Source organism: Serinus canaria, chromosome 3 (assembly GCF_022539315.1).
Source record: "Serinus canaria isolate serCan28SL12 chromosome 3, serCan2020, whole genome shotgun sequence".
Taxonomy (NCBI): Eukaryota; Metazoa; Chordata; class Aves; order Passeriformes; family Fringillidae; genus Serinus; species Serinus canaria.
The window spans coordinates 111,756,731-111,781,451 of record NC_066316.1 but is presented as its reverse complement, the minus strand read 5'-3'; the positions used below and the strand labels follow the sequence as shown (position 1 = coordinate 111,781,451).

General features: G+C 52.3%; 1 protein-coding gene across 5 annotated transcripts in view; it reads left to right on the top strand.

Annotated features, from left to right (window-relative positions):
- PTK2B (protein tyrosine kinase 2 beta) overlaps nt 1-18,316 on the top strand; it is a 30,313-nt gene extending 11,997 nt beyond the window's left edge. Inside the window, exons 7-17 of one of the 5 annotated variants that reach the window (XM_050972169.1) lie at nt 4,241-4,325; nt 8,565-8,711; nt 9,925-9,960; nt 10,458-10,485; nt 10,712-10,758; nt 11,558-11,701; nt 15,984-16,064; nt 16,150-16,692; nt 16,906-17,012; nt 17,339-17,374; nt 17,694-18,316. In XM_050972169.1, the coding sequence (XP_050828126.1) occupies nt 4,241-4,325; nt 8,565-8,711; nt 9,925-9,960; nt 10,458-10,485; nt 10,712-10,758; nt 11,558-11,701; nt 15,984-16,064; nt 16,150-16,692; nt 16,906-17,012; nt 17,339-17,374; nt 17,694-18,293 (1,854 nt within the window). In that variant the 3' untranslated portion in view covers nt 18,294-18,316. Of the gene's footprint in view, nt 1-4,240; nt 4,326-8,564; nt 8,712-9,924; nt 9,961-10,457; nt 10,486-10,711; nt 10,759-11,557; nt 11,702-15,983; nt 16,065-16,149; nt 16,749-16,905; nt 17,013-17,198; nt 17,375-17,693 lie in introns of those variants that run through there. The other 4 variants (XM_050972168.1, XM_050972167.1, XM_050972166.1 and 1 more) reach the window with 4 other exon arrangements.
- Nucleotides 18,317-24,721: the final 6,405 nt, after the last annotated feature.

Here is a 24,721-nt window from a genome sequence, read left to right as displayed (position 1 = left end):
CCAAAATACCCTAAAATGTAACCCAAAATATCCTAAAATATCCCAAAAATCCCCAAGATATCCTAAATATCCCAAATATCCGAAATATCCTAAAATATCCCAAATGTTCCAAATATCCCAAAATATCCTAAAATATCCTAAAATATCCCAAAATATCCCAAAATATCCCAAAATATCCCCAAAATGTCCCAAAATATCCCAAAATGTCCCAAAATATCCTAAAATATCCTAAAATATCCTAAAATATCTGGAAATATCCCAAAATATCCCCAAAATATCCCAAAATATCCCAAAATGTCCCAAAATATCCTAAAATATCCAAAAATATCTGGAAATATCCCAAAATATCCCAAAATATTCAAAAATATCCCAAAATATCCTAAAATATCCTAAAATATTCCAAAATATCCCAAAATATCCCAAAAAATCCTAAAATCTTCCAAAATACCCTAAAATAACCCAAAATAACCCAAAATATCCTAAAATATCCCAAAATATCCCAAAATATCCCAAAATATCCTAAAATATCCTAAAATATCCCAAAATATCCCAAAATATCCTAAAATATCCCAAAAGATCCTAAAATATCCCAAAGCTGACCAAAAATTCCCAAAATCTTCAATAAATACCCAAAATGTTCCAGAACATTCCAGAATATCCCCAAACACCCCAAAATATCCCAAAATATTCCCAAATAACCCAAAATATTCCAAAAATTCCCCCAAAATTCCAGAATATTCCAGAATATCCCCAAATATCCCAGAACATTCCAGAATATTCCAAAATACCCCCAAAATCCAAAAATATTCCAAAAATTCCCCAAAAATGCCAGAATATTCCAGAATATCCCAAAATATCTCAAAATATCCCCAAAATCCCAAAATATTCCAAAGAATATCCCAAATATCCCAAAATTCCCAAAATATTCCAACAAAAATCCCCCAAAATTCCAAATTCCCAAAAATCCCAAAATATTAAAATATTCCCAAAATTCCCCAAAATCCCAAAATATCCAAATAACTCAAAATATCCAAATATCCAAAAATCCCCAAATATCCAGAATATCCAAAATATCCCCAAATATTCCCCAAATATTCCAAAAAATCCCAAATATCCAAAAATAACCCCAGAATTTCAGATATTCCAAAAACCAAAATATTCCAAAAATTCCAAAAAATTCCAGAATATTGAAATTCCCAATGCAAAATATCCAAATATCCCAAAATACCCAAAATAAAAAACCCCAATATCCAAATCCCACCCCAAATATTCCCAAAATATACCAAAAAAATCCCAAAATATTCCAAAAAAAACCCCAGAATTTTCAGAATATTCCAAAATAACCCAAAATATTCCAAAAATTCCAAAAAAATTCCAGAATATTCCAGAATATCTGAAAATATCCCCAAATATGCCAAAATATTCCAGAATATCCCCAAAATACCCCAAATATGAAAAAACCCCCAAAATATCCCAAAATATTCTAAACCACCCCCAAATACCCCAAAATGTTCCAAAAATTCCCCAAAAAACCCAGAATATTCCAAAAATTCCCCAAATATTCCAAAACATCCCCAAATATCCCAGAATATCCCAAAGTATTCCAAAAATCCCCAAAATATCCCCAGAATATTCCAGAATACCCCCAAATACCCAAAATGTTCCCCCAAAATAGTCCCCAAAAAAATCCCAAAATATCCCCAAAATATTTCTAAAATTCCCAAAATGTCCCAGATCATCCCCAAATATCCCAGAATATTCCCAAAATATTCCCAAAATATTCCAGAATATTCCAGAATATCCCAAAATCCCCCAAAATCCCCGAGGCCGATTCCAGGCCCATCCCCAACCCCCATCCCTGGGTTCGGCTCCCGGCTCCCTTCCTGCTCCGCGCGCTCCCGCTCCGTCTGTCTGTCCGCGTGTCCATCCGCGTGTCCGTCCGTCCACCCACATGTCTGTCTATCTGCGTATCCATCTGTCCATCCATCCGCGCGTCCGTCTGTCCGCGTGTCCATCCGCGTGTCTATCCTCGTGTCCGTCCATCCGTCTATGTGTCCATCCGTGTGTCCATCCATATGTCCATCTGTCCATCCGCATCTCCATCTGCGTATCCGTCTGTCCATCCATCCGCATGTCTGTCTGTCCGCGTGTCCATCCGCGTGTCCATCCGTGTGTCCATCTGTCCATCCATCCGCGTGTCCATCTGTCTGCGTGTCCATCTGCGTGTCTATCATCGTGTCCGTCCGTCCGTGTGTCCATCAGTGTGTCCATTCATGTGTCCATCCGTCCATCTGCATGTCCATCCACGTGTCCGTCTGTCCGTGTGTCCATCTGCGTGTCTGTCTGTTCACGTGTCCATCCACGTGTCCGTCTGTCCGTGTGTCCATCCGCGTGTCCGTCTGTCCATGTGTCCATCTGCGTGTCCGTCTGTCCGCGTGTCCATCCGCGTGTCCGTCTGTTCACGTGTCCGCGTGTCCGTCCGTGTTTCCATCCGTCTGTCTGTCCGTCCATCCCCGTGTCCGTCCGTGTGTCCATCCGCGTGTCTGTCGGTCCGCGTGTCCATCCGCTTTCCATCCACGTGTTCGTCCACGTGGCCGTCCGTGTGTCCGTCCCGCGCGTTGGCCCGTGTGTCCATCCGCATGTCCGTCCGTGTCGCCATCCGCGTGTCCGTCCCTGTGTCTATCCGCATGTCCGTCCACGTGTCCATCCGCGTGTCCGTGTGTCTGTCCGCGTGTCTGTCCGCGTGTCTGTCCGTGTGTCCGTCTGTGTGTCCATCTGTCCATCCGTTTGCGTGTCCATCCTCATGTCCATCTGTCCGCGTGTCCGTCCGTGTGTCCATCTGCATCTCCATCTGCATCTCCATCCAAGTGTTCCTCCATCCATCCATCCGCATGTCCGTCCGTGTGTCCATCCATGTGTCCATCTGCGTGTTCATCTGTGTGTCCGTCTGTCCGTCCATTTGCGTGTCCGTCCTCATGTCTGTCCGCGTGTCCATCCATCTGTCTGTCTGTCCGTCCATCCGCGTGTCCGTCTGTCCATCCGTCCGCGTGTCTGTCCGTGCGTCTGTCCACGTGTCCATCCTCATGTCTGTCCGCGTGTCCATCCGTCTGTCTGTCTGTCCATCCATCCGCGTGTCCGTCTGTCCATCCGTCCGCGTGTCTGTCCGCGAGTCTGTCCGTGCGTCTGTCCACGTGTCAAACCGCATGTCCGTCCGCGTGTCCGCCCATGTGTTTGTCTGTCCGTCCATACGCGTGTCCCTCCGTCCATCCATCCGCGTGCCCACCCGTGTGTCCCTCCATGTGTCTGTCTGTGTGTTCGTCTGTCTGTCCATTTTTCGTGTCCGTCCGTGTGTCCGTCTGGGTCTCCGTCTGTCCGTCCACGTGTCCACCCGCGTGTCCGTCTGTCCATCCGTCCACGTGTCAGTCCGTCCGTCCGTCTGTGTGTCCGTCCGCATGTCCGTGTGTCCCTAGGTGTGTCCCTCCACGTGTCCATCCGCGTGTCCGTCCGCATGTCTGTCCGTCCATCTGTCCTTGTGTCCGTTCGCGTTTCCCTGCCCGTGTCCCTCCGCGTGTCCGTCTGTCCCTCCGCATGTCCATGGGCACTAACCCCTCGGCTGCCATGGTTGTTCCCGGCCCATTGCCAGCTGCCGGAGGGGCTCTGTGCCAGCTCGTCTGTTGGCTGCGTGTCCGTCCGTCTGTCCATTCGCGTGTCCCTCCGTGTGTCCGTCCGTGTGTCCGTCTGTCCCTCCTTGTGTCCGTCAGTCTGTCCCTCCGCGTGTCCATGGGCACTAACCCCTCCCCTGCCATGGCCGCCATTCCCGGCCCGTTGCCAGCTGCCGGAGGGGCTCTGTGCCAGCTCGCGTGTTGGCTGTGTGTCCGTCTGTCTGTCTGTCCGTCTGTCCCTCCGCGTGTCCGTGGGCACTAACCCCTCGCGCCGCCATTCCCGGCCCATTGCCAGCTGCCGGAGGGGCTCTGTGCCAGCTCGCGTGTTGCTGCGTGTCCGTCTGTCTGTCCGTCCATGTGTCCGTCTGTGTGTCCGTGGGCACTAACGCCTCCGCCATTCCCGGCCCGTTGCCAGCTGCCGGAGGGGCTCTGTGCCAGCTCGCGTGTTGGCTGCGTGTCCGTCTGTCTGTCCGTCCGTCTGTCCCTCCGCGTGTCCGTGGGCACTAACGCCTCCCCCGCCGCGGTGCCCGTTGCCAGCTGCCGGAGGGGCTCTGTGCCAGCTCGCCCGCCCTCGCCAGCCCCGCCGAGTTCCCGAGCCCGGCGCGCTCCCGGCGCTCGCCGCCCCCCGGCCGCCACCACGGCTTCAAGAGGCGCAGCGTCAGGGTAAGGCCCCGTCCTCGAAACCCCCCCGGTGCTTGGGATCCATTGGGATCTGATCCCCACTGGGATTTGGAATCCAGAGGAATTCCCAATCCTCAAAAATTGTCCTGTTGTTGGGATCCACTTCCTGTTGGGATTCGGCATCTGGAGGAATTCCCAATCCTCAAAATCCATCCTGTTGTTGGGGTCCATTGGGATCCAATTCCTGTTGGGATTCGGCATCTGGAGGAATTCCCAATCCTCAAAATCCATCCCGTTGTTGGGATCCATTGGGATCTAATTCCTGTTGGGATTCGGCATCCGGGGGAATTCCCAATCCTCAAAAACCTGCCCCATTTTTGGGATCTGCTTCCTGTTGGGATTTGGGATCTGGAGGAATGCCCAATCCCCAAAATCCATCCTGGTTTTGGGATCCATTGGGATCCACTTCCGTTGGGATTTGGGATCTGGAGGCCTTCCCAGTCCTAAAAATCCATCCCATTTTTGGGATCGATTTCCCTTTGGGATTTGACATCTGGAGGAACCCCCAATCCTAAACCACCATCCCATTTTTGGGATCGATTTCCAGTTGGGATTCGGGATCCTGAGGCCTTCCCAATCCCAAAACCCCCATCCCATTTTTGGGATCCACTTCCCATGGATTCAGGTAGAAAATCCACCCATTGTTGGGATCCATTCCATTGGGATTCCGGCGGAATTCCCCATCCCAAAACCCTCCTTTTTGGGATCCTGGATTTGGGATCGGGATCACCCATTGGTTTGGCATCCATTGGGATTCCAGGATCTGGAACCTCCCTCAAACCAATTTGTCCCCTGGGATTCGATCCAGGAATCCCTCCCAAAACCCCCATCTTTGGATCCATTCCTATGGGATTCGGATCCGAGGAATTCCCAATCCCAAAACCCCCATCCTGGTTTTGGGATCCATTTCCCATTGGGATTCAGGATCTGGAAGCCTTCCCAATCCCAAAACCCCATCCCATTTTTGGGATTGATTTCCAGTTGGGATTTGGGATCCGGAGGAATCCCCAATCCCAAAACCCCATCCTGGTTTTGGGATCCACTTCCCATTGGGATTCAGGATCTGGAAGCCTTCCCAATCCCAAAACCCCCATCCCATTTTTGGGATCCACTTCCCATGGGGATTCAGGATCCAGAGGAATTCCCAATCCCAAACCCCCATCCTGGTTTTGGGATCCATTTCCTATGGGGATTCAGGATCCAGAGGAATTCCCAATCCCAAAACCCATCCCATTTTTGGGATCCACTTCCCATTGGGATTTGGGATCCGGAGGAATCCCCAATCCCAAACCCCCATCCCATTTTTGGGATCGATTTCCCATGGGGGCCCCGTTTTCCCCTTCCGCTTCCCGCCGCGCTTCCCGCTTCCCCCTGCTGGATCCCTTGGAGCCTCAAATCCCCTTCCCAACAGATCCCATCCCACCCCCACCTTTGGGATCTCCCCCTCCTTTCCCCACCCCATATCCCGGAATTCCCAAAAAAACCCCGACCCTGGAATGGGGAAATTCCTGGGGGGGATTTTTCCAGCCCCGTTGGGATCCCGAGATTTCTCCTGGCAGTTGGGAATGCCGTGGTTGCCTCTCCTCGCTGGAATTCCCCTCTTTCCCTTCTTTTTCCCCACATTTTCCCCTTTTCTCCCATTTTTCCCCATTTCCCCCCATTTTTCCCCTCTTTTTGCCCCATTTTCTCTCCCCTTCCCCCCCTTTTCCCCCACCTCTCCCTCTGCTCCAGAGCCTCACTGTCAATCAATCCCTCACTGTCAATCAATCATTCAATCAATCAATCCCTCACTGCCAATCAACCAATCAATCACTGTCAATCAATCAATCAATCATCCATCAATCACCATCAATCACTTCCAATCAACCATCATCACTGACTGCCAATCATCCATCCATCATCCACATCCATCCATCCATCCCATCCATCCCATCCATCCATCAGCCATCATCACTGCCAATCAACCAATCAATCACTGTCAATCAATCAATCAATCAATCAATCAATCAATCAATCAATCCACACTGTCAATCAATCATTCAATCAATCAATCCCTCACCGCCAATCAATCAATCCCTCTCTGCTAATCTATCAATCTCCCACTGCCAATCAATCAATCATCAATCCCTCACTGCCAATCAATCATCAATCCCTCACTGCCAATCAAGCAATCAATCCCTCACTGCCAATCAATCCCTCACTGCCAATCAATTCCTCACTGCCAACCAATCCCTCACTGCAAACAATCAATCAATCAATCAATCATTCCCTCACTGCCGATCAATCTATCCCTTACTGCCAATAAATCAATCAATCAATCAATCAATCAATCAATCCCTTACTGCCAATAATCAATCAATCAATCAATCAATCCTTCACCGGCAATCAATCCCTCCCTGCCAGTCAATCAATCAATCAATCACCAGCAATCAATCCCTCACTGCCAATCAATCAATCAATCTCTGACTTCCAATCAATCAATCAATCAATCAATCAATCAATCAATCAATCTCTGACTTCCAACCAATCAATCAATCAATCACTTACTGCCAATCAATCAATCAATTGACCAATCAATCAATCAATCAATCAATTTTCCTGGCATTCCAGCAGGAGGATTTCCAGCGTCCCTCGAGCCAGGAGGAGGCGCAGCAGCTGCTGGAGCCAATCAATCCATCAATCCCCCACTGCCAATCAATCAATCGATCAATTGATCAATCAATTAATCAATAGATCAATCAATCAATGCATTCCAGCAGGAGGATTTCCAGTGTCCCTCAAGCTGGGAGGAGGCGCAGCAGCTGCTGGAGCCAATCAATCAATCAATCAATCCCTCACTGCCAATCAATCCCTCACTGCCAATCAATCAATCAATCAATCAATCCCTCACTGCCAATCAATCAATTGATCAATTGATCAATCAATCAATCGATCAACCAATCAATCAATCTATTCCCGGCATTCCAGGAGGAGGATTTCCAGCGTCCCTCAAGCCGGGAGGAGGCGCAGCAGCTGCTGGAGCCAATCAATCAATCAATCACTCACCACCAATCAATCAATCCCTCCATGCCAATCAATCAATCGATCAATCAATCAATCAATCAATCTATTCCCGGCATTCCAGGAGGAGGATTTCCAGCGTCCCTCGAGCCGGGAGGAGGCACAGCAGCTGCTGGAGCCAATCAATCGATCAATCAATCCCTCACTGCCTATCAATCAATCAATCGATCAATCGATCAATCAATTATTCGATCAATCGATCAATCAATCGATTTTCCTGGCATTCCAGGAGGAGGATTTCCAGCGTCCCTCGAGCCGGGAGGAGGCGCAGCAGCTGCTGGAGCCAATCGATCAACCAATCCCCACTGCCAATCAATCCCCCACTGCTAATCAATCCCCCACTGCCAATCAATCCCTCGCTGCCAATCAATCAATCAATCTCTGACTTCCAATCAATCAATCAATCCCTCACTGCCAATCAATCAATCGATCAATCGATCAATCAACCAACCAATCAATCTATTCCTGGCATTCCAGCAGGAGGATTTCCAGCGTCCCTCGAGCCGGGAGAAGGCGCAGCAGCTGCTGGAGCCAATCAATCCATCAATCCCCCACTGCCAATCAATCAATTGATTGATCAATCAATCAATCGATCAATCAATTAATCAATAGATCAATCAATCAATGCATTCCAGGAGGAGGATTTCCAGTGTCCCTCGAGCCGGGAGGAGGCGCAGCAGCTGCTGGAGCCAATCAATCAATCCATCAATCCCCCACTGCCAATCAATCAATCGATCAATTGATCAATCAATCGATCAATCAATCAATCAATTGATCAATTGATCAATCAATCAATCGATCAACCAATCAATCAATCTATTCCCGGCATTCCAGCAGGAGGATTTCCAGCGTCCCTCAAGCCGGGAGGAGGCGCAGCAGCTGCTGGAGCCAAATCAATGCAGAATCAATCACTCATCCCCTCCACACAATCGATTCCAATCAATCCCCCACTGCCAATCAATCAATCGATCAACCAATCAATCAATCTATTCCTGGCATTCCAGGAGGAGGATTTCCAGCGTCCCTCGAGCCGGGAGGAGGCGCAGCAGCTGCTGGAGCCAATCAATCAATCAATCACTCACCACCAATCAATCCCCCACTGCCAATCAATCAATCAATCAATTGATCAACCAATCAATCTATCTATTCCTGGCATTCCAGGAGGAGGATTTCCAGCGTCCCTCGAGCCGGGAGGAGGCGCAGCAGCTGCTGGAGCTGGAGCGGCTGCGGGTGGAGCAGGCCATGGAGCGGCAGCAGCGGGAGATGCTGGAGGATCACCGGTGGCTCCGCCACGAGGTCCAGAGCCTGGTGAGACATCCCAGCATCCCAAAAATCCCTCGGGAATCGTCCCCTCCCGGGATCGGGTGGGATCACGTCAGGGAGCAGATCCCGATGGATCGACGGTCCTTGGGTTGGATCCAGCCCCATCCCGACTCCTCCTGGAGAAGGAATTTTGGGATCCAGGGGCTTCCCTGGGAATTGGGGACTCCAGGCAGGGTCTCCCTTCCCTTTTCCATCCCCAAATCCCATAAAAATCCCTGGGGATGGATCCTGAGTGTCCTTGATCCCAGAATCCCGGCATGGTTTGGGATGGGATCCATGGACCTTCAATCCCATCCCACATTCCAACCCCAGGCTGATCCAACCTTTCCTTGGACGCTGCCAGGGATTCTCTGGGAATTTCAGCCCAGTCGAGAATCCCATCCCAAGATCCCAAAATCCCCAAATCCCAAGATCCTGACCCTCTGGTCATTCCCTGTGCTGCCATTCCAGGCCCTTTTCCCAAATCCCTCTCCAGCTCTCCTGGGTTGGATCCAGCCCCATCCCAACTCCTCCTTGAGAAGGAATTTTGGGATCCAGGGGCTTCCCTGGGAATTGGGGACTCCAGGCAGGGTCTCCCTTCCCTTCTCCATCCCCAAATCCCAGAAAAATCCCTGGGGATGGATCCTGAGTGTCCTTGATCCCAGAATCCCGGGATGGTTTGGGATGGGATCCATGGACCTTCAATCCCATCCCAGGGACACTTCCCACCATCCCAGACTGATCCAAACCCACCCTGGGACACTGCCAGGGATCCAGGGATTCTCTGGGAATTCCAGCCCAGCCAGGAATTCCTTCCCAAGATCCCACATTCCCAAGCTCCCCTTTCCCACTGGAAGCCATTCCCTGGCTCCTGCCCCTCCAGCCCTTGCCCAAATCCCAGCTCTCCTTTCCCTCTGGAAAAGGCTCCAAGGATTCCCTGGGATCCTTCCCTGATCCAGCTGCACATTCCCAGCTCTCCCAGCCTGGCACTGGATCCATCCTCATCCCAACTCCTCCTGGAGAAGGAATTTTGGGATCCAGGGACTCCATGATCCAAAGGAATATTTGGAATTTTGGGCGACCTTGAAGCATTTTCACTTTCACTTTATTATTATTTTTTTTTCATATTTTCCAAATGGCATTTTCCTCTTTTCCCCTTTTTCCCCCCATTTTTCCCCAATTTTTCCCCTCCTCACTCCATCTCCTCCCGCTTTCCCAGGATCCCAAGGTGTTCCTGAACAACAACATTCCCCCGGTGAGTGATCCCAGAAATCCCTGGAAAATCCACCCCCATTTTTTTGTCGGAATCCTTCCCGAAATTCCAGCAGAAAATGGCGACACTTCCTCCCTCCATCCCAAACTTTGGGGCTCCTCCTCCCTCCATCCCAAATTTTTTGGCTCCTCTTCCTTCATCCCAAATTTGGGCCTCCCATCCCAATTTGGGCTCTCTCCCTCATCCAAATTTTTTGGCTCCTCCTCCTCCATCCCAAATTTTGGGCTCCCCTCGCCTCCATTGGGCCCTCCCTCCATCCCAAATTTTGGGGCTCCTCCTCCCTCCATCCCAAATTTTGGGGCTCCTCCTCCCTCCATCCCAAATTTTTGGGGCTCCTCCTCCTCCATCCCAAATTTTGGGGCTCCTCCTCCTCCATCCCAAATTTTGGGGCTCCTCCTCCTCCATCCCAAATTTTTTGGCTCCTCCTCCCTTTATCCCAAATTTTGGGGTCTCTAATTCCCGTTTTTCCTCCCTCCCAGCTCCTCCCGGAGAAGGAGTCCGATTACAGTGAGTTCCCGCCGATTCCCACCTCGGAATTCCCACCTGGAAACCTCGGGAATTTTTCCCTTTCATCCCCACCCCGCCAGTGAAATTCCCATTATTTCCCCCCAGTTGGGAAAATTTGGGATTGGGATCCTTTGGGAATCTGGGAGGGGGTTGGGATTAGGGGATTTCGTGGCGTTCCCGCTGATTCCCTGGAATCTTCCGGAATGATTTTCCCTCCTTTTCCCAGCGCAATTCACGGGGCCCCCCCAGAAGCCTCCAAGACTTGGGGCTCAGGTAAGACCCGGGGTGGATCCCCAGATCCCTCTGGGATCCTCGGGATGGGAATTTCCCGGCCATTCCCAGCTCCAGCGGGATCGGGATCGAGGGTGGGGCCGGCCGGGAAATCCCAAAGAATTCCAAGAAACCTTCAAGGTCATTCCAGGGAATCACCTCCCATGATCCCGGGGTGATCCAACCTTTCCTTGGACATTCCCAGGGATTCTCTGGATCCAGGAATTCCTACTCAAGATCCCAAAATCCCAAATTCCAAAATCCCGAGCCTCTGGCTGCAGTGGGAGCCGTTCCCTGTCCTGAGGGATCCCAAATCCCTCTGGATTGGATCCATGCCCATCCTGATTTCTCCTGGAGAAGGAATTTCAGGATCCAGGGGCTTCCCTGGGAATTGGGGACTCCAGGCAGGGTCTCCCTTCCCTTTTCCATCCCCAAATCCCATAAAAATCCCTGGGGATGGATCCTGAGTGTCCTTGATCCCAGAATCCCGGGATGGTTTGGGATGGGATCCATGGACCTTCAATCCCATCCCATTCCCACCATCCCAGGCTGATCCAACCTTTCCTTGGACATTCCCAAGGATTCTTTGGGAATTCCAGCCCATCCAGGAATTCCCTCCCAAAATCCCAAGGGAAGGAACCTCCAATCCCACCCCACCCCACGGAATTCCCTTCTCCAAGTCTCTCCAAGCCCCATCCCACCTCCCCAAACTCGGGACCACCACAACCCCCGTGGGGCTTTTTCCCCTCCCTTGGGTTTTTCCCGGGATTTCCCATCCCGTTTTCCCGGGTTTTTCCGTCAGTCCATCCAGCCGGCGCCCACGGCCGACCTGGACCGCACGGACGATCCGGTCTACGGGAATGTCACGGATCTGGTGCGGGCCGTGCTGCAGCTGAAGAACGAGATCGGCCAGGTGCCGCCCGAGGGATACATCCTGGTGGTCAAGGTGGGCCGGAATTCCGTGGGAATTCCATGGGAGAGGGGACAGGGAGGAGGGAATGGCGCTCCTGATTGGCTGCTGCCAGCCTGGGAAGGGGGCGTGTCCAGGAGAGGGGGGGATTCCCGCATTTCCGGCGCCTCCGTCGGGTCCTTGGATCCATGGTGGAATCTCCGACATTCCCAGCTCCTCCCTTGGATCCTTGGATCCATGGTGGGAGCAATCCCAACATTCCTAGCTCCACCTTAGGATCCATGGTGGGAGCAATTCCCACATTCCCAACAACTCCCATGGATCCTTGGATCCATGGTGGGAGCAATCCCAGCATTCCCAGCTCCTCCCATGGATCCTTGGATCCATGGTGGGATCAATCCCAACATTCCCAGCTCTTCCCTTGGCTCCTTGGATCCATGGTGGAATCTCCAGCATTCCCATTGACTCCTTGGATCCATGGTGGGAGCAATCCCAGCATTCCCAGCTCCTCCTTTGGATCCTTGGATCCATGGTGGAGTCTCCAACATTCCCATTGACTCCTTGGATCCATGGTGGAGTCTCCACACTTCCAGCTCCTCCTTGGATCCATGGTGGGAGCAATTCCCACATTCCCAACTCCTCCTTTGGATCCTTGGATCCATGGTGGGAGCAATCCCAACATTCCTAGCTCCACCTTGGGATCCATGGTGGGAGCAATTCCCGCATTCCCAGCTCCTCCCATGGATCCTTGGATCCATGGTGGAATCTCCAGCATTCCCATTGGCTGCTTGGATCCATGGTGGGAGCAATCCCAGCATTCCCTGTTCTTCTGTTGGATCCTTGGATCCATGGTGGGAGCAATCCCAGCATTCCCAGATCCTCCCATGGATCCATGGTGGGAGCTCCAACACTTCCAGCTCCTCCTTGGATCCATTGAATCCCAATTCCCACTCCTCCTTGGCTCCTTGGATCCATGGTGGAATCTCCAGCATTCCCATTGGCTCCTTGGATCCATGGTGGGAGCAATCCCAGCATTCCCAGCTCCTCCCTTGGGTCTTTGGATCCATGGTGGAATCTCCAACATTCCCATTGGCTGCTTGGATCCATGGTGGGAGCAATCCCAACATTCCCAGCTCCTCCCATGGATCCATGGTGGGAGCATTCCCAGCATTCCCAGCTCCTCCTTTGGATCCTTGGATCCATGGTGGGATCAATCCCAACATTCCCAGCTCTTCCCTTGGCTCCTTGGATCCATGGTGGAATCTCCAGCATTCCCATTGACTCCTTGGATCCATGGTGGGAGCAATCCCAGCATTCCCAGCTCCTCCTGTGTCCTTGGATCCATGGTGGGAGCAATCCCAGCATTCCCAGATCCTCCCTTGGATCCATGGTGGAGTCTCCAACATTCCCATTGGCTGCTTGGATCCATGGTGGGAGCAATCCCAACATTCCCAGCTCCTCCTTTGGATCCTTGGATCCATGGTGGAATCTCCAACATTCCCATTGACTCCTTGGATCCATGGTGGGAGAGTCTCCAACACTTCCAGCTCCTCCTTGGATCCATGGTGGGATCAATTCCCACATTCCCAACTCCTCCTTTGGATCCTTGGATCCATGGTGGGAGCAATCCCAACATTCCTAGCTCCACCCATTGGGATCCATGGTGGGATCAATCCCAGCATTCCCAGCTCCTCCCTTGGGTCTTTGGATCCATGGTGGAATCTCCAGCATTCCCATTGGCTGCTTGGATCCATGGTGGGAGCAATCCCAGCATTCCCTGTTCTTCTGTTGGATCCTTGGATCCATGGTGGGAGCAATCCCAGCATTCCCAGATCCTCCCATGGATCCATGGTGGAGTCTCCAACATTCCCATTGGCTCCTTGGATCCATGGTGGGATCAATCCCAGCATTCCCAACTCCTCCCATGTTGGAATCCTTGGATCCATGGTGGGAGCAATCCCAGCATTCCCAGCTCCTCCTTGGGATCCTTGAACCAATTCCCAGTTCCTCCTTTGGATCCTTGGATCCATGGTGGAGTCTCCAACATTCCCTGTTCTTCTGTTGGATCCCTGGATCCATGGTGGGATCAATCCCAGCATTCCCAGCTCCTCCCTGGCTCAACGCTTGGAAATTCTCCCACCACTCCCCTCTCCCGGAGGGACCCCTCCCTTCAGCCACCTGAACTATTCCCACTGGGAATCCACCCCTGGATCCACCCCTGGATCCATCCTTGGTTTCACCCCTGGATCCATCCAAGATCCACCCCTGGATCCATCCCTGGATCCTTCCTTGGATCCATCCCTGGAACCATCCCTGGCTCCATCCCTGGATCCTTCCCTGGATCCATCCTCGGATCCATCCCTCAATCCATCCCAGCCTTTCCACCCCTGGATCCATCCCTCAATTCATCCCTGGATCCACCCCTGGGTCCATCCCTGGATCCTTCCCTGGATCCTTCCTTGGATTCACCCCCGGATCCATCCAAGATCCACCCCTGGATCACCTCTGGATCCATGCCTGGATCCAAGCCTGGATCCACCCCTGGATCCACCCCAACCCTTCCATCATTGGATTCACCCCTGGATCCATCCCTGGATCCATCCCTGGATCCATCCCAACCCTTCCACCCCTGGATCCATCCCTGGAACCATCCCTGGATCCATCCCTGGAACCATCCCTGGATCTATCCCTGGACCACTCCTGGATCCATCCAAGATCCACCCCTGGATCCATCCCTAGATCACCTGTGGATCCATCCTCGGATGCATCCCTAGGTCCATCGAAGATCCACCCCTGGGTCCATCCTGGATCCATCCAAGATCCATGCCTGGATCCACCCCTGGATCCATCCTTGGATCTATCCCAACACTTCCACCCCTGGATCCATCCCTGGATCCATCCAAGATCCACCCATGGATTCATCCCAACCCTTCCATCCCTGGATCCACCCCAGGCTCCATCCCAACCCTTCCATCCCTGGATCCCTCCAAGATCCACCCCTGGATCCACCCCTGGATCCATGTAAGATCCATCCCTCAATCCATCCCAACCCTTCCATCCCTTGATCCATCCCAACCCTTCCATCCTTGAATTCACACCTGGATCCTTCCCTGGATCCATCCTAGATCCATCCTCAGATCCACACCTACCCTTCCATCCCTGGATCCACCCCTCAATCCATCCCAATCCTTCTATCCCTGGATCCACCCATGGATCCATCCCTGGATCCACCCCCAGCTCCATCCCAATCCTTCCATCCTTGGATCCACCCCTGGATCCACCCCTGCATCCACCCCTGGATCCATCTCAGACTCCCCGATCCATCCCAACTTCCTCCGGATCCCACCCTGGATCCACCCCTGGATCCACCCCGATCCATCCCAACCCTTCCATCCCTGATCCACCCTGGATCCACCCCTGCATCTCCCACCCCTGGATCCATCCCAGATCCCATTCCTACCTGATCCATCCACTGATCCATCCCTGGATCCATCCCAACCCTTCCACCCCTGGATCCATCCAAGACCCATCCCTCAATCCATCCCAACCCTTCCACCCCTGGATCCATCCCAATCCATCCTGGATCCACCCCTGGATCCTCCCCTGGTTCATACCCACCCATCCACCCTGGATCCTTCCCTGGAACATCCTTGAATCTATCCGATCCATACAACCTTCCACCCTGGATCCACCCCATGGATCCACTGCACCCCTGGATCCATCCCTGGGGATTCTCCCACCTTCCCCTGGGAATCCACCCCTGGATCTTCCAAACCCGCACTGGATCCCACACCCCTGAATTCCATCCCAACCCTTCCACCCTGATCCACCCTGGATCCCCCTGGATCACCCTGGATCCACCCTGATCACCCTGGATCCCACCCGGATCCCCTCTGAATTCTATCCTTGGATCCATCCCAACCCTTCCACCCCTGGATCCATCCCTGGATCCACCCCTGGATCCACCCTCGGATCCACCCCTGGATCCACCCCTGGATCCATCCCTGGATCCACCCCTGGACCCACCATCGGATCCATCCCTGGATCCATCCCTGGATCCATCCCTGGATCCACCCCTGGATCCATCCCTGGATCCACCCCTGGATCCATCCCTGGATCCACCCCTGGATCCACCCCTGGATCCATCCCTGGATCCACCCCTGGATCCACCCCTGAATTCATCCCAACCCTTCCACACCTGGATCCACCCCTGGATCCTTCCCTGGAACCATCCTTGAATCTATCCTTGGATCCATCCCAACCCTTCCACCCCTGGATCCATCCAAGACCCATCCCTGACCCCTCCCCTCCCCCGCAGAACATCGGCCTGTCCCTCCGCAAGCTCCTCGGCAGCGTCGACCACGTCCTGCCCGACCTCCCGCCCTCCTCCCGCACCGAGGTACGAACGCCCCCCCTCCCTCAGACACCTCCAACATTCCCAAAAAACCCCAAAATCCCCAAAAAAATCCCTCTCCTCCTCCCAGATCGAGGGCACCCAGAAGCTCCTCAACAAGGACCTGGCCAACCTCATCGGCAAGATGCGCCTGGCCCAGCAGAATTCCGGCACTTCCTTGGGCGCGGAATTCCGGCGGCAGATGCTGACGGCCTCGCACGCCCTGGCCGTGGACGCCAAGAACCTCCTGGACGCCGTGGACCAGGCCAAGCTCCAGGCACGGCTGGTCAAGCCCTGCTTGGAATGACTGCGGAACGTTCCAGAAAGTTCCGGAATCGGCTTCTCCTTTTTTTTGGGGGGGTTTTTTTTGGGGGGGGGGCGTTTTTTCCCGCTCTTCTTCCTCCTTCCTGCTCCTCTTCCTCCTGCAGCCGCCGCGTGCGTGTTTGTGTCCAAGTGTCGCGTCGCTCTTCGGAAGGTTGGAGGCATCTCCGGGGGGGTTTTCCTTGGAAGAGTTGGAGGGTTTGGGGGTTTTTCCTTGGAAAAAAATGGAGGTTTTGGGGTTTACCTCCAAAAAAATGGAGGTTTTGGGATTTGCTTGGAAAAAAAAATGGAGGTTTTCCTTGGAAAAATGGAGGTTTTCATTGGAAAAATGGAGGTTGGAAGAAAATGGAGGTTGGACAAAAAATGGAGGTTTTGGGGTTTTTCCTTGGAAAAATGGAGGTTGGAAGAAATGGAGGTTGGGAAAAAAATGGAGGTTTTGGGGGTTTTTTTGGAAAAAATGGAGGTTGGAAGAAAATAGAGGTTGACCAAAACTGGGTTTGTTGGGTTCTTTCTTGGAAAAATGGAGGTTGGAAGAAATGGAGGTTGGGAAAAAAATGGAGGTTTTGGGGGTTTTTTTGGAAAAAATGGAGGTTAGAAAAAATTGAGGTTTTGGGAATTTTTCTAGGAAAAAAAATGGAGGTTTTGGGGTTTGCTTGGAAAAAAAAATGGAGGTTTTCCTTGGAAAAATGGAGGTTGGAAGAAATTGTGAGGCGGGAAAAAAATGGAGGTTTGGGGAGTTTTCCTTGGAAAAATTGGAGGTTTTGGGGGTTATTTTGAAAAATGGAGGTTTTGGGGTTTTTCCTTGGAAAAAAAGGGGAGGTTGGAAAAAAATGGAGAATTTGGGACTTTCCTTGGAAAAAATGGAGGTTGGACAAAAAATGGAGGTTTTGGGGGTTTTTTTGGAAAAAATGGAGGTTAGAAAAAATGGAGGTTTTGGGAATTTTCCTAGGAAAAAAAAATGGAGGTTTTGGGGTTTGCTTGGAAAAAAAATGGAGGTTTTGGGGGTTTAACTAAAAAAAAAATGGAGGTTTTGGGGTTTTTCTTGGAAAAAATGGAGGTTTTGTGGTTTTCCCTTGGAAAAATGGAGGTTTTGGAGTTTTCCCTTGGAAAATTGGAGGGTTTGGGGTTTTCCTTGGAAAAATGGAGGTTTTGGGGTTTTCCTTGGAAAAATCGAGGTTTTGGAGTTTTCCTTGAAAAAAAATGGAGGTTTTGGGGTTTTTCTTGGAGAAAATTGAGGTTTTGAGGTTTTCCTTGGAAAAAATGGAGGTTTTGGGGTCTCCTTGGGAAAAAATGGAGGTTGGAAAAAAAATGGAGGTTTTGGGGTTTTCCTTGGAAAAAGTTGGAGGTTTTGGTGATTCCCAAGGAAAAAATGGAAGTTTTGGGATTTCCTTGGAAAAAAATGGAGGTTTTGTGGTTTTCCCTTGGAAAACTGGAGGTTTTGGAGTTTTCCTTGGAAAAAATGGAGGTTTTGGGGATTCCCAAGGAAAAAATGGAGGTTTTGGGGATTCCCAAGGAAAAAATGGAGGTTTTGAGGTTTTTTTCCTTGGAAAACTGGAGGTTTTGTGGGAAGGGTGTGGATCCGTCGGGATCCACCCTGGAATGGCCGCAGGACGGGGACCTGGAGCGTGCCGGGAGCCGAGGGCAGCACGGGGTGGGGGGAAAGGGGGGAAATTCCCGGAATTCCGCCTTTCCTTCTCTTCCCCCTTCCCCCTCAGAGGTTGGAAAATTCATTTCACGACGGCTTCCGGAACCTTGGGAATTTTGGGAGATCGGTGCCTCTTCCGGCCGCGTTATTCCCAAATTTTTTGTGCTCCAGCGGGGTTCGCGCTTCCGGTTTTCCCTCAGCGTTTTTCCCGCGGTTTTCCCAATTTTTTTGGTTGTTTTTTGGGATTTTTTCCCCCCACCCCCAGCTGAGATAAACTGTGCGCCAAATCCTGCCCTGGCCTCTCCTTCCTGTCATTCCCACCTGGAATTATTTTGGGAAGAGGAATGGTTGGGATGCTCAGAGGTTTTTTGGGGTGGTGGGGTCGAGGGAATATTTGGGGGGGATCCCAGAGTTTGGGGTGGTGGGATCTCATTCCAAGGGTTTGGAGGGGCTGGAGATTGGAAAAATCCTGGAAAAAATCCTGGAAAAATCCTGGAAAAAAAGGATCCTGAGGGAGCTTCTGCCTCTGGAATTCCGGGCCAGGAAGGTGGAGCCGGGTGGGATCGGGATCTTCAGCCAGACCAGAGTTTGGGATGGTGGTGGGATCTCATTCCAAGGGTTTGGAGGGGCTGGAGTGTGACCAGGGAAGGGAATGGAGCTGGGAAAAATCCTGGAAAAAATCCTGGAAAAATCCTGGAAAAGAGGAGGATCCTGAGGGAGCTTCTGCCTCTGGAATTCCGGGCCAGGAGGGTGGAGCCGGGTGGGATCAGGATCTTCAGCCAGCCCAGAGTTTGGGATGGAGGTGGGATCTCATTCCAAGGGTTTGGAGGGGCTGGAGATTGGAAAAATCCTGGAAAAAATCCTGGGAAAAAAGGAGGATCCTGAGGGAGCTTCTGCCTCTGGAATTCCAGGCCAGGAGGGTGGAGCCGGGTGGGATCAGGATCTTCAGCCAGCCCAGAGTTTGGGATGGAGGTGGGATCTCATTCCAAGGGTTTGGAGGGGCTGGAGCGTGACCAGGGAAGGGAAAAAATCCTGGGAAAATCCTGGAAAAATCCTGGAAAAAATCCTGGAAAAATCCTGGGAAAATCTTGGAAAAAAAGGAGGATCCTGAAGGAGCTTCTGCCTCTGGAATTCCAGGCCAGGAGGGTGGAGCCGGGTGGGATCAGGATCTTCAGCCAGCCCAGAGTTTGGGGTGGTGGGATCTCATTCCAGGGGTTTGGAGGGGCTGGAGAGTGACCAGGGAAGGGAAAAAATCCTGGGAAAATCCTGGAAAAATCCTGGAAAAAATCCTGGGAAAATCTTGGAAAAAAAGGAGGATCCTGAAGGAGCTTCTGCCTCTGGAATTCCAGGCCAGGAGGGTGGAGCCGGGTGGGATCAGGATCTTCAGCCAGCCCAGAGTTTGGAATGGAGGTGGGATCTCATTCCAAGGGTTTGGAGGGGCTGGAGATGGGAAAAATCCTGGGAAAAAAATCCTGGAAAAATCCTGGAAAAAAAGGATCCTGAGGGAGCTTCTGCCTCTGGAATTCCCTGCTGGGAGGGTGGATCCAGGTGGGATCGGGATCTGCTCGCAGGGAACGTGGGATGGGGTGGAGAGGGAATGGCCTCCAGCTGTGCCAGGAGAGGTTTGTGGGATTTTTGGGAATGGTTGGTGGGATTTTGGGAATAATTCCAGCCTGGGAAGGGTTTTCCAGCCCTGGGCTGTGGTGGAGCCCCTTCTACACTGACCATCGCAGGCCCTGCTCCTGTCCCGTGGCCTCCTGGGATGGTGGGATCACGGGATCATGGGATCATGTCCATGTCCTTTCTGCACGGACCATCCAAACCGTCATTCCTGTTCCATGACCTCCTGGGATGGTGGGATCATGGGATGGTGGGATCACGGGATCATGGGATGATGGGATATGGGATCACATCCATGTCCCTTCTGCACGGACCATCCACAGCATCTCCCACAACTTCCTGGGATCGTGGGATCTTGGGATCGCAGGATGATGGCATCATGAGTTCATGGGATCATGTCCACATCCCATCCAAAGTGTTATTCCTGTCCCACAACTTCCTGGCATCGTGGGATCATGGGATCACAGGACCACGTGATCATGTCCGTGTCCATTCTGCACAGACCATCCACAGCATCTCCCACAACTTCCTGGGATGGTGGGATCACAGGATGATGGGATCATGGGATTATGGGATCATGTCCATGTCCCTTCTGCACGGACCATCTGAACCCTCATTCCTGTCCCGTGACCTCCTGGGATGGTGGGATCATGGGTTCATGGAATTATGGGATTATGGGATCATGGGATCATGTCCATGTCCCTTCTGCACGGACCATTCGAACCCTTATCCCTGTCCCACAACTTCCTGGGATGGTGGGATCATGGGATTATGGGATCATGACCATGTCCCTTCTGCACGGACCATCCACAGCGTTACTCCTGTCCCACAACTTCTTGGGATCTTGGGATTGTGGGATCACAGGATGATGGGATCATGTCCGTGTCCCTTCTTCATGGACCATCCACAGCGTTATTCCTGTCCCACAACTTCCTGGGATCATGGGATGGTGGGATCACAGGATGATGGGATCACGTCCATGTCCCTTCTGCACGGACCATCTGAACCCTCATTCCTGTCCTGTGGCCTCCTGGGATGGTGGGATCATGGGATCATGTCCATGTCCCCTCTGCACAGACCATCCGAATCCTTATCCCTGTCCCATGACCTCCTGGGATCCTGGGATCACAGGATGATGGCATCATGGGATTATGGGATCATGTCCATGTCCCTTCTGCACACACCTTCCGAACCCTCATTCCTGTCCGAAGACCTCCTGGGATGGTGGGATCATGGGATCATGGGATATGGGATCACATCCACGTCCTTTCTGCATGGACCATCCACAGCATCTCCTACAACCTCCTGGGGTGGTGGGATCACAAGATCATGGGACAACGTCCATGTCCCTTCTGCACAGACCATCCGAACCATCATTCCTGTCCTGTGGCCTCCTGGGATGGTGGGATCATGGGATGATGGGATGATGGGATCATGTCCATGTCCCTTCTGCAGCCTTATTCCTCTCCTACAACTTCCTGGGATGGTGGGATCACAGGATTATGGGATCACGTCCATGTCCCTTCTGCACCGACCATCCACAGCATCTCCCACAACTTCCTGGGATGGCGGGATCACAGGATGATGGGATCATGTCAATGTCCCTTCTGCATGGGCCATCCACAGCGTTATCCCTCTCCCACAACTTCCTGGGATGGTGGGATCACGGGACCATGGGATCACGTCCATGTCCCTTCTGCACGGACCATCCGAACCCTTATCCCTGTCCCATGACCTTCTGGGATGGTGGGATCACAGGATGATGGGATCATGTCTGTGTCCCTTCTGCACAGACCATCAGCAGCATCTCCCACAACTTCCTGGGATGGTGGGATCACAGGATGATGGGATCACGTCCATGTCCCTTCTGCATGGACCATCCGAACCCTCATTCCTGTCCCAAGACGACCTGGGATGGTGGGATCACGGGATCATGGAATCATGGGATCATGACCACGTCCCTTCTGCATGGACCATCCAAAGCCTTATCCCTTTCCCAAGACTTCCTGGGATCCTGGGATCACAGGATCAAGGGATCATGTCCATGTCCCTTCTGCACAGACCATCCGAACTGTTATCCCTGTCCCATGACCTCCTGGGATGGTGGGATCACAGGATGGGATCATGTCCATGTCCCTTCTGCACACACCATCCGAACCCTCATTCCTGTCCCAAGACCTCCTGGGATGGTGGGATCATGGGATATGGGATCACATCCATGTGCTTTCTGCACGGACCATCCACAGCATCTCCCACAACTTTCTGGGATCGTGGGATCACGGGATCATGTCCGTGTCCCTTCTTCATGGAACATCCAAGTGTTATCCCTGTCCCACAACTTCCTGGGATCATGGGATGGTGGGATCACAGGATGATGGGATCATGTCCATGTCCCTTCTGCACGGACCATCCAAACCCTCATTCCAGCCCCCATGACCTCCTGGGATGGTGGGATCACGGGATCATGGAATCATGGGATCATGTCCACGTCCCTTCTCCAGCCTTATCCCTCTCCCACAACTTCCTGGGATCATGGGATCATGAGATCATGGGATATGGGATCATGTCCATGTCCCTTCTGCACACACCATCCACAGCGTTATCCCTGCCCAAGACTTCCTGGGATGGTGGGATCACACCATGATGGGATCATGGGATCAAGTCCATGTCCCTTCTGCACGGACCATCCGAACCCTTATCCCTGTCCCGTGACCTCCTGGGATGGTGGGATCATGGGATGATGGGATGATGGGATCATGTCCATGTCCCTTCTGCAGCCTTATCTCTCTCCCACAACTTCCTGGGATGGTGGGATCACAGGATTATGGGATCACGTCCATGTCCCTTCTGCACCGACCATCCACATAATCCCTCTCCCACAACTTCCTGGGATGGTGGGATCACACCATGATGGGATCATGGGATGATGGGATCATGTCCATGTCCCTTCTGCACAGACCATCCGAACCCTCATTCCTGTCCCATGACCTCCTGGGATGGTGGGATCATGGGTTCATGGAATTATGGGATTGTGGGATCATGTCCATGTCCCTTCTGCACGGACCATCCAAGCATTATCCCTGCCCCAAAACCTCCTGGGATCTTGGGATGGTGGGATCACAGGATGATGGGATCATGGGATTATGGGTTCATGGGACCATGGGATCATGACCATGTCCCTTCTGCATGGACCATCCGAACCCTTATCCCTGTCCCACAACTTCCTGGGATGGTGGGATCATGGGATCACAGGAAAATGGGATCATGGGATCATGTCCATGTCCCTTCTGCACGGACCATCCAAACCCTCATTCCAGCCCCCATGACCTCCTGGGATGGTGGGATCACAGGATGATGGGATCATGGGTTCATGGAATTATGGGATCATGGGATCATGTCCATGTCCCTTCTGCAGCCTTATCCCTCTCCCACAACTTCCTGGGATCACGGGATCACGGGATCACGGGATGGTGGGATCGCGTCCATCTCCCACACCCCTCACGGACTCCTCCATCCCTTTCTCCACCTTCCACCCCCACCGGAGATTCCCCACAGCTTCCACCTCCCCACCAGCGTCCCCACCGCCATTCCCACCGTTCCCACCATGCCATTCCCGCCGTTCCCGCCATTCCCGCCGTTCCCGCCATTCCCGGCCCCGCCCTAGATCATGCCGGCCAGGTAGGGCGGCAGGAAGAGCCCGGCGGTGCCCAGCAGGCAGACGATGATGAAGATCCAGAGGAAGATCCGGTCGATCACCATGGCCACGTACTTCCAGTCCTCCTTCACCTGCCGGCAGGAAAAGATCCCTTTGGAATTCCATTCCCAGGAATCTCCTCGAGTTTCTGGGAGAAATTTGGGGTTTCCTGAGGGATCTGGAGGTGGGGGGTGGAGGTGTCCAAGGTGGAGCTGATCCCACCCGGGGGTTTCCCAAAAATCCGCTCTGGGAAAAGTGGGAATGGGGCCAAGGGTGGGAGAGGGATCTCCGACATTCCTGAAGGCTGGAGGAACCCCTGGATGATCCTGCAGAGCCGGGAATGTCCCCGGAGGTGGGAGATGGATCACGGATCTTCTCCCTGGTGTTGGGTCCTTGGGAATCAACCAGGGATCCCGGAACTGCTCTTCCCAATTTTGGGATCTCAGGAACCAAACCTGGACCCCGGAACTGCTCTTCCCAATTTTGGGTTCTCAGGAACCAAACCTGGATCCTGGAACTTCCCTTGCCAATTTTTGGGATCTCAGGAACCAAACCTGGATCCCAATTTTGGGATCTCCAGTCCCATCCACAGATTCCAGAAGTTTTCCTCCAAATCTGAGGATCTCCAGGCCTATCCACAGATCCCAGAAGTTCTCCTTCCATTTTGGGACATCCAGCCCCATCTGTGGATCCCAGAACTTCCCTTCCCAATTTTGGGGATCTCAGGAACCAAACCTGGATCATGGAACTGCTCTTCCCAATTTTGTGACCTCCAGCCCCATCCATGGCTCCCAGAACTTCCCAATTTTGGGATCTTCAGCCCCATCCATGGATCCCAGATCTTCCCTTCCAAGTTTTGGGATCTCCAGGCCCATCCGTGGATCCCAGATCGTCCCTTCCAAATTTTGGGATCTCCAGGCCCATCCATGGATCTCAGATCTTCCGTTCCCAATTTTGGGATCTCCAGCCCCATCCGTGGCTCCCAGACCTTCCCAATTTTGGGCTCTCCAGCCCCATCCATGGATCCCAGAACTTCCCATCCCAATTTTTGGGTTCTTAAGAAAATCCCCAATTTTGGGACCTCCAGCTCCATCCATGGATCCCAGAACTCCCCATCACAATTTTGGGACCACCAGCCCCATCCGTGGATCTCAGAACTTCCCTTCCCAATTTTTGGTCCTCAGGAAACTTCCCAATTTTATGATCTCAAGAACCACTCATGGATTCCAGAACTTCCCATTTCATTTTTGGGACCTCCAGCCCCATCGGTGAATCCCAGATCTTCCCAATTTTGGTATCTCCAGCCCCATCCATGGATCCCAGAACTCCCCATTCCAATTTTGGGATCTCCAGCCCCAGTCACAGATCCCAGAACCTTCTCCC